A 10,235-nucleotide genomic window follows, 5' to 3' on the forward strand; every position below is an offset into this window, starting at 1 on the left:
AATAACACCAGAAAGAAATAACACCAGAAAGAAATAACAACTAAAAGAAATAACACCAGAAAGAAACAACAACAGAAAGAAATAATACCAGAAAGAAATAACAACAGAAAGAAATAATAACAGAAAGAAATAACAACAGAAAGAAATAATAGCAGACAGAAATAACAGAAAGAAATAACAACTGAAAGAAATAACACCAGAAAGAAATAATACCAGAAAGAAATAATACCAGAAAGAAATAACACCAGAAAGACGTAAGAACAGAAAGAAATAACAACAGAAAGAAATAACACCAGAAAGAAATAACAACAGAAAAAAATAACAACAGAAAGAAATAATACCAGAAAGAAATAACAACAAAAAGAAATAACACCAGAAAGAAATAACACCAGAAAGAAATAACAACAGAAAGAAATAACAACAGAAAGAAATAACAACAGAAACAAATAACAACCAGAAAGAAATAACAACAGAAAGAAATAATACCAGAAAGAAATAACAACAGAAAGAAATAACACCAGAAAGAAATAACAACAGAAAGAAATAACAACAGAAAGAAATAACACCGGAAAGAAATAACAACAGAACGAAATAACAACAGAAAGAAATAACAACAAAAAGAAATAACAACAGAAAGAAATAAGAACAGAAAGAAATAAGAACAGAAAGAAATAACAACAGAACGAAATAATACCAAAAAGAAGTAACAACGGAAAGAAATAACAACAGAAAGAAATAACAACAGAAAGAAATAACACCGGAAAGAAATAACAACAGAAAGAAATAACAACAGAACGAAATAACAACAGAAAGAAATAAGAACAGAAAGAAATAAGAACAGAAAGAAATAAGAACAGAAAGAAATAACAACAGAAAGAAATAATAACAGAAAGAAATAACAACAGAACGAAATAATACCAAAAAGAAGTAACAACAGAAAGACATAACAACAGAAAGAAATAACAATAGAAAGAAATAACAACAGAAAGAAATAACAACAGAAAGAAATAACAGCAGAATGAAATAACAACAGAAAGAAATAACAACAGAAAGAAATAATACCAGAAAGAAATAACAACAGAAAGAAATAACAACAGAACGAAATAACACCAGAAAGAAATAACAACAGAAAGAAATAACAACAGAAAGAAATAACAACAGAAAGAAATAACACCAGAAAGACATAACAACAGAAAGAAATAACAACAGAAAGAAATAACAACAGAACGAAATAACAACAGAAAGAAATAACAACAGAACGAAATAACAACAGAAAGAAATAACAACAGAAAGAAATAGCACCAGAAAGAAGTAACAACAGAACGAAGTAACAACAGAAAGAAATAACAACAGAAAGAAATAACAACAGAATGAAATAACAACAGAAAGAAATAACAACAGAAAGAAATAACAACAGAAAGAAATAGCACCAGAAAGAAGTAACAACAGAACGAAGTAACAACAGAAAGAAATAACAACAGAAAGAAATAACAACAGAATGAAATAACAACAGAAAGAAATAACAACAGAATGAAATAACAACAGAAAGAAATAACAACAGAAAGAAATAGCACTAGAAAGAAGTAACAACAGAACGAAGTAACAACAGAAAGAAATAACAACAGAAAGAAATAACAACAGAATGAAATAACAACAGAAAGAAATAACAACAGAATGAAATAACAACAGAATGAAATAACAACAGAAAGAAATAATACCAGAAAGAAATAACAACAGAAAGAAATAACAACAGAAAGAAATAACACCAGAACGAAATAACACCAGAAAGAAGTAACAACAGAAAGAAATAACAACAGAAAGAAATAACAACAGAACGAAATAACAACAGAAAGAAATAACAACAGAAAGAAATAATACCAGAAATATCTTCTCAGTTTTTGAGGCTAGCTGCTGCCGAGTGGAGCGCTAACAGCTTGACTGAAGTGTGATGTGACTGTTTCACTGTGTGGTAACTACACCAAACTACCACCATTAATCTGGTTGAAATAACGATGTTCCTGAAGTCTCACTGAGTCTCGGTGTTTGAGTTGTCCGCTGCTCACGGTCTGACCGCTCTCTTTTTTCTCTCCTCTCGTCCTGGGGTGTGACTCTGCCGTGGGGTGTGACTCTGCCGTGGGGTGTGACTCTGCCGTGGGGTGTGACTCTGCCGTGGGGTGTGACTCTGCCGTGGGGTGTGACTCTGCCGTGGGCCTGTTTGCATGGCGTATGCCTGACCGGGTGAGTTGACTCCACACACACTGATCTCACTCGGTCTCCGCTGAGTGACGGTTTATTTTTGGTTCATCCACGCTCACCATCCTCTGTGTTCCTGTTTGTTTGTGTTGTCATGTTGTTGTCTGGTCTGTTCTGTCTTCACCTGTTGTGCCTCCCCTCCCCTCCTTCCTTCCCTTCTTTTCCTTTTTCCTGCCCCCTTTGATTAAGATATTTTAGGGACCATCCTCAAACCCACAGTGGCGTCCTCCCCGAATCAGGCTCTGACCCCAAACGGCCAGCAGGCCCACAAGCTGGTGTCCACCGACCTCGACTCCTCTCTCGCCAATCTGGTCGGCAGTAAGTCGCTCTCCCTTTTAATAATCTGACATGTATTGTTTTATTTCCATGTTTAGGCTCCATGTTCAGGTGTGTTGCTCACCATCTTCTGTCCTCTTTAGATCTGGGAATCGGGAACGGCACCGTCAAGAAGTAGGTGCCCTCCAGTAGCGTCTGACTTCCTGTCCCTGATCCAGCGTGTTAACCACGTCTTAACATTGAGCTTCCTCTCTGCAGCGACCTCCACTGGAGTCAGCCGGGTGAGAAGAGGCTGACGGGCGGAACCAACTGGCAACCAAAGACGGCTCCGTCCACCACCTGGAACCCTGCGACCATGGTAGGGCCCGTTTCACTGTGACTCCTCCCACCGTCCGACCACTTCCTGTAGTCGCAGTGATTCTGACACACACACACACACACACACACACACACACACACACACACACACACACACATGGGTTATTGATCATGTGGACACAGGTCCAAACAGCTGATCACTCATCAAAAGTCACAAAGGATGACTCGAATGAAGCAGATCAAACAGCATCTAAAGCTCTTATTTTGACAGCTGATGTCGTCCTTGTTTCTATATTCCAGTCACAGACGGTCTGTTCTGGAAACATACGCAGCTTTTAGGACCTTTTAGGACATTGTAGGACCTTTTATCTCCATGGTTAAAAAAATACATAAAAAATGATGAGAACTAAAATATTTCTGTGATGTGCAGCAGAATTATTACCACAAGAAGTGATTACACATTTATGCCTTTATCAGGTAGTGCTTAAAAAAAAAAAGTGTTTTTTCTTTCTTAAATTGCAATTTTTTTTCTAATCCTGCAATTTTCTGCAAAAACTCCAATAAAATCAAAATATTTGAGAAAATCCACCACAAAATCAAACATTTTTGATCGCAACAATCACAAAAGAACTCAGTGAAGTCCTGGCGGGACGGACCGAGAAGCAGAATCACTCATTAAAGGATAATCCCTCACATGATGCAAACAACAGGTGTAATGAGACATGTGACGTGTACCTGAAACAAGCGAACCCTGTCAGAGAGGAGGACTCCTGAATGAGAGCTCCCGCTGCAATGAAAGGAGCACAGTCTGTGATGAAAGCACCCGCTTTGGCACCGGCGTCACGTCTGAGTCACCCGCCAACGACTGAATAGTTAATAAAACGTATCCTTCCCAGGGGGGCGGGGCCTCACACAGATCTGGGTTTGTTATCCCTGCAGGGGCTGTTGGGGAGGCGAACAGTGGACACAGAAAGACTCTCTACTTTGTTCTCTCTGATACGTTTCCTTAAGAAGCACCTGCCCGTCAACTGTCAACTCTCCTTTCACCTCCCTGTTGAACGCAGTCTCTCTAACAGAATACACTTTTTATACCTTCATAATTGACTCTTAACGCGAAACCACAGACTGTTTCTAAAAGTGTTGGTAGCTTCAGGTCTGTAAAATGGTTCTGATCCAGAAGTGTCTTCAGCTAGAAGGTCGGCTCCAAAAAGCCTCCGGCTCCATAGACTCCCATTCAACTTCTCTCATCAAATCCAAAGTGAATAAAATGTCAAAAAAACATTCACAAACCAACTACTGACATCAATCTGATTGGAAACCTGACGATACTACGTCCCGCCCACCGATAGCTGTAACCTGACTGCACCACAGGCCTGTCAATCAAACAGACACGCCCCCAAAAACAGGTCTTCTTGAATCTTCTTTTCTAATGAATGAGGGATTATTTTCAGATGGACCTCCAGAAAACTAAGAAGAAGGAGTGACTTTAGCTAACAACACCGAGATAACTGATGGACACATTTTATTCACTTTGGATTTGATGAGAGAAGTTGAATGGGAGTCTATGGAGCCGGAGGCTTTTTGGAGCCGACCTCTAGTGGCACTCGCTGGTATTGCAGCTGAAGACACTTCTGGATCAGAACCATTTTACAGACCTGAAGATACAAACTCTTTTATAAACAGTCTGTGAATGTGAGGTGTGTCGGAGACACCTGAGAGAAGACATAGTACAAATACAAAAAAGTTAGCAAGAGCTCAGCAAGTCTGTCGGATGGAGGGATCCTGGAGACATTTGTAGATGTGTTTTAGGTTCATTGATGAACAGACTTCAGTGTGACGCTGCGTCCTGATTCTTGAGGATCATCCTGTTTGTTTGTGTCACCTCAGGCTCCATCTGTCATGGCCTTCCCTGCAACCACGCCGACGGGCATGATGGCATATGCAATGGTAAGTCAGCTGGGAGTGTATGTTCACCTCCTGTCTCACTCACACACACACACACACACACACACACACACACACACACACACACACACACACACACACACACACACACACACCCCACAGGCAGATCTTCTGGTATGACTCGGTCTGCATGTTGAACACTTCCTCTTCACTGATGCTGCTTTCCATCAGTGTGCTGCGTATTTATTTGTGATGTTTATGTTCAGATAAATGAGGATCAGAGTTGGAGGTTTGTTCTGAGACATTAAATCCTGGTTTCACCTCAAACATTCTGAACTCGGAGTCCTTGAACGTTCCACATTTATCTGCTGAGTTGTGATGCGTTCACTGACTCAGCTGTTTTTAGAGCAGATGGAAACCACAACGTTATCTTTGGAGCCTTCTGAATGCATCCATTCATTGCCTGCTGTGTTTTTTCCCATCAGCCCCCCAACATGGGCTCCGTGATGATGACGCAGCCCACCATGATGTACACCCAGCCTGTGATGAGGGCGGCCAACCCGTTCGGCTCCAATCCAGGTGCACAGGTAACGGACGTCCACTGTTTCAGAACCGGGTCACTTTCATCAGGCTAAATGAAACTCTGAGAGGTTCTTCTTTCAGTTGATGCGTCTTCCTGTAAGCTGAGACTCAGACTCGGAGGCTCGGAGACTCGGAGACTCGGAGGCTCTTAGATGTGTTTCAGCTGATGATCCCTGTGACTGCTGGGTTTCACATGTTCTCCTCCATCACACGTCTGATCAGAACCAGAGCTCTCCTCCCTCTGGACCTCCTCTCACCACCAGCTCTGTTTGTCCTCTGTTTGTCCTCCTGGTCTCAGTCTCCCACCTCCTCCAGCCCCTCCGGTCTCAGCCCTCTCAGAGCTCCAGGAAAGGACCCCTTTGCGCAGCTCTTTCTGCACAATTTCTCGTAGAGCGTCTTTAGGTACCGCTCGCCGTGTGTGTCGGCTTCATGGCGGCTGCGGGTCTCCGTGTGTCCACACGTGTCCACACGTGTTGCATGTGTCCTTCTCGTGTGTTTGAGCGGAGCTGCCCATCAAATGGATGATTTTAGTGGCGTCGTGTGACCTCCCTCGTCTCTGGCTGCTTTGCACTCTGCACATGTGTTGTTGTTCAACCGGGACCGACGGAGTCCAGGTTCATTTGGACTCTGCAGGACACTGAAGTTCTGTTTTTCAGGACTGTGGTCGAGTTGAATGTAACCGGGAGAAGTTTAATTAATGAAAGAAGGACAAAACAGCCAGACAAGATCTGAAAGTCTGATTAATATTTTGAAACAGGTGTTGATCCCAGAATACCTCTGAGGATCTGATAAATGGACTCCAGCTTCTTGGTGATAGAACTTCAGCTCCTGTTTTTCAATGCAAGCTTCACGCACACCTTTATTTTCTCTCGTGGAGCCTTTCAGCTGCTGTTTCTGTACTCGGGTGTCGTTAGAAGTCTGTTCCTATAAACCATGAAACCTCGCTGATGCTTTTCTTTTCGTCCTCCAGATGCAGTTCATGTAACCCGACGGGCGTCTGAAGATGATCCATGAACTATCGGAGCAAACGAACTCGCCTCTTTCTGAGAACGAAAGGCCCAAATCAGACTTGTTGAATAGAACTGCGGTGACTCGGAGCTCCGGCCGTCTGAGAGGCACCACGGAGGACATCGTGCCCATCTCGTCATGTCTCAGTCATGGAAGGAGGACAAGAATGTGTGCCGCCATTTTTGACCCACGTGGACGAAGAGAAACACGCCACCTGACGGAGAGCTGCCTGACATCGCGCCTCACTTCCTGGAAACAGAGTCGTCTCCTGTGTTCCTCTTTCTCCAGGCGAGGCCGCCAGAGTCACTTCTTTTGATTATCGATCATGATCACCTTCTTCCAACATCCTCCAATTAGGACACCGATCAGAAACTCCTGTTTATAACACATTTATTTTCTTTTGATGTATTGTTTGCAGTAGACATTCCTCGTGTGTTGTTTGTATTTATTTATGATTACCTGCAAAGAGGATTACATGAAACAAAACCAAGGAAATGTAAGTGGCCTCATTGTGGGAGGTCTTCAGGTTTATACATATGAAATGGTATGATTGATTGTAGAATTGGGTTTTGAGTGATTGAGATGAATTTGAAAAAAAAGTTAATATAAAGAGATGTCACGTTTTGCTGTTGGGGCACTAAATATTCTGTACTCGCACGATGCCTTGTACAGCTGCCGCCGGTCACACTGACCAAAACTCATCAGCACCATCAAACCGGTCCAGTTGGTTCCTGAGTTTGTGGAGGGAACTTTTTTTCACATCAGTAAGAGCACTACATTTTGTGAGGGAGGCAGTTGGAAGGAATCTGCATTTATGCTTTTGATGCTTTCGGCATGCCATTTATTCTTCCAGCTAACGAACACGCAGGGTCCCTTTCACGCTCCGGTCATGTTTCCACAGGCAAGCACTCCAGTGCTGAGGACAGGGCGGGGCCTGTGGGCGGGGCCTGTGGGAGGGGCCTACGGGCGGGTTCTGGGTCCGACCGGTAACGTGTGGGCAGAGAGGTCCAGCTGTGCAGGAAAATGGAGCGCTGTTGATCGGTGCTTTGTGTATATACGAGATCCTGCCAGTCACGGGAAGGATCGGCTGCAGCGGTGGAACATGGTCGGATCATGAAAGAGGCCCTGAATACTTTAACTGAGCATATTTGGTGCATCGTCCCTGCAGATTATATTTTTGTTTGATTTTTCCAATAAAGTGCAAGCTTCCACACGTCTTCGGCTCCTCATTAACTTAGAGGAAGAAAAACACTGTAAGATGTTTGGCTTACTTTAACCATGAAGGCTCATGAACGTAAAGGACCAGAGAGGCTGACGGTCCGTTAGTTGAGTAAAAGCAACCGGTTCCATGACAACACATGGAGGATGATGTCTTTTGGACTTACTGTGTAATATTTACCTCTCAGTTCTAATGTATCAGAAACAATGTAGAGCAAAGAACAAAGAAAAACTGAACCAAGTGTCAGCTGAACAGACTGTTTCTAAAAGAGTTCGTAGCTTCAGGTCTGTAAAATGGTTCTGATCCAGAAGTGTCTTCAGCTGCAATACCAGCGAGTGCCACTAGAGGTCGGCTCCAAAAAGCCTCCGGCTCCATAGACTCCCATTCAACTTCTCTCATCAAATCCAAAGTGAATAAAATGTGTCCATCAGTTATCTCGGTGTTGTTAGCTAAAGTCACTCCTTCTTCTTAGTTTTCTGGAGGTCCATCTGAAAATAATCCCTCATTCATTGGGAAAGAAGATTCAAGAAGGCATTTAACTTTGTTGAAAGAAGTTCTATGTATACAAAAGTGATTATTATGTTTGGAAATTCTTCATCAGGTGGACAGTGCATAAACCACACAGGCCCACACTGTAAAAAAAAAGTGTTGGAAAAAAAACTGGCAGTTGGTTGCCAAATTTATTTTTATTTTTTAAATACAGGGAGTACGTAAACAACTTTACATAACAAATTGTGAAATTTACAGTAGTAATGTACTAAAATATTAAATTTTAAACCTGTAAATACAAGTTTTTCTGCTAAAAATGCATTTATTAAAATGATTATTATTAGAATTTGAATTAATAAACAGTTTTTTTTCTGTAAGATTTACAAGTAGTTGTTGTTTACTGTACATTAACTCCCATTCAATTTCACTATAAAATACAAACCAAACAACACTATTTAATTATAAAAACCTCATTTAACAGTTTTTTTCTACCAAAGTATGGTCAGAAATTGTTTTTAAATGTGCTCTCTTGCAGTTTTTGTTACAATTTAAAGGCATTGAATCCTGTTTTATGATTTAATTATCAATAACAAACTATTTTTCATTGCCTTTTTGGATTATTGCTCGTTGAAATATAGAAACCATTTTGATATATTTTTTTAAATATTATTTTACAGTGCACCTGTCACCTGGCCAGGTGAACACACCACAGCTACCAGGGTTCACGACTCTTTTCCTGAGATTTGTCGGGCGAATAACTGATCGATATTCACAAATTCTCCTATGAGGATTCGTGTTGCTGATGCCAGGTTCTGTCCTGACTTCAAACTTTGAAAGTTCAGATGCAGTTTTTGTGTTTCATCCACCTTCCTCTCCAGGTGTCGCTCACCCCTCCAGTCACATGTGGCTCACACTCCAAGTTTAAGTGACCCTGTTTTCTAAGCAGCCGTTGGATTGGTTAGTTGGTTGAGTCCACATTAGAGCAGAAGTGGAGACACGTGACGGACAGCGCTGAAAGCAGCGCTGCCTCATTGTGGTCCAGAAGATGCTGATTCTTCTCTTCGTCATCACTCTCAGTACGAGTCATCCTGTTTCGACCACAGTGACTTCACGGTGATGTCACTCCACTCTGATCTGTAAATATGTTTGGATATATTTACTGAACCTTCAGAATGATGTAAAATTGTGCTTGTGTTTAGCTGGAGCCTCAGATTTGGTTCTGTTGGCGGTTCTGGTTCTCCCATGTGAAACCACAGTTCCTGTGTGCTCCATAATGACTGTCTGCTGTACTAAGTATGGGTCAGAACATGTATCTCAGAATAGTAATGGAGCCTGTGAGTGTGTATTGTTTGAAGAAGTTATCCTACTTTCATCATGATGAAATTTACTACCATCTACTGGGTTTCACAATTATATTGCATTTAATTGGCCAACTGCCCGATGCAATGTTAATGAAAGTGAGAAATACTTAGTGAATCCACACCTTCATCCAGATCTGCTCCAGAATTAAATGAGTTCCTTCTTGGTCCGTCGAACACACTTCCACCAAGTTTCAAATGAACCAGGTCAGTAGGTTTTCTGTTATCCAGCTGACTAACAGACAAACAAAAAGAAACACCACCACCATGACGTTCCCGACCAATCGGGTCTCATGATAAAGCGGGAAATAGACACGCTGGTCCACTACAGCAAAACGCATTTGTGACCACATGACTCCAAATAGACACGCTTTGGGCTGTCTAGGTGTGAAAGTTACACATTTTGAAAGCGTGAAACCTACACACACGTGTATGTCGTGACTAAGGTCCCACTACAACGTTTTTGTTGAGCTGTTTTTTTATCCAAACCCCAACCATGTGTTTTAGTGATACGTTTAATTTTCCTGTATATCACATGGCTGAACACATGCAGTAAGTTTTATTTTCGTCCACTACAGGAAAACGTGTAACTTTCTAGCCTAGACAGTGCAAAGCGTGTCTATTTCACGTTTTGCTTTGATATCGGGTTGCCCTCACATAGGTTATTGACACCTAACACACTAACACACCAACACTAACACACCAACACACTAACACACCAACACACTAACACACCAACACTAACACACCAACACACTAACACACCAACACACCAACACTAACACACCAACACACTAACACACTAACACACCAACACACTAACACAC

The 10,235-nt window shown here is 41.8% G+C and overlaps 1 protein-coding gene across 9 annotated transcripts in view; it reads left to right on the forward strand.

The window, feature by feature from the left end:
• The window catches only part of LOC138614170 (phosphatidylinositol-binding clathrin assembly protein-like), a 39,354-nt gene extending 31,799 nt beyond the window's left edge, over window positions 1–7,555 (forward strand). For 8 of the 9 annotated variants that reach the window (XM_069687430.1, XM_069687435.1, XM_069687436.1 and 5 more), the window contains 7 exons: window positions 2,473–2,571; window positions 2,673–2,703; window positions 2,788–2,887; window positions 4,735–4,794; window positions 5,238–5,339; window positions 5,633–5,736; window positions 6,305–7,555. In XM_069687430.1, coding sequence (XP_069543531.1) covers window positions 2,473–2,571; window positions 2,673–2,703; window positions 2,788–2,887; window positions 4,735–4,794; window positions 5,238–5,339; window positions 5,633–5,725 — 485 coding nt within the window. In that variant the 3' untranslated portion in view covers window positions 5,726–5,736; window positions 6,305–7,555. The remainder of the gene's footprint in view (window positions 1–2,472; window positions 2,572–2,672; window positions 2,704–2,787; window positions 2,888–4,734; window positions 4,795–5,237; window positions 5,340–5,632; window positions 5,737–6,304) is intronic. The other variant, XM_069687434.1, reaches the window with a different exon arrangement.
• The last annotated feature ends 2,680 nt before the right edge of the window (window positions 7,556–10,235 follow it).

Source organism: Brachyistius frenatus, unplaced genomic scaffold (assembly GCF_029030835.1).
Source record: "Brachyistius frenatus isolate BFR_SWC_R1_liver_20210118 unplaced genomic scaffold, ASM2903083v1 Contig_462, whole genome shotgun sequence".
Taxonomy (NCBI): Eukaryota; Metazoa; Chordata; class Actinopteri; family Embiotocidae; genus Brachyistius; species Brachyistius frenatus.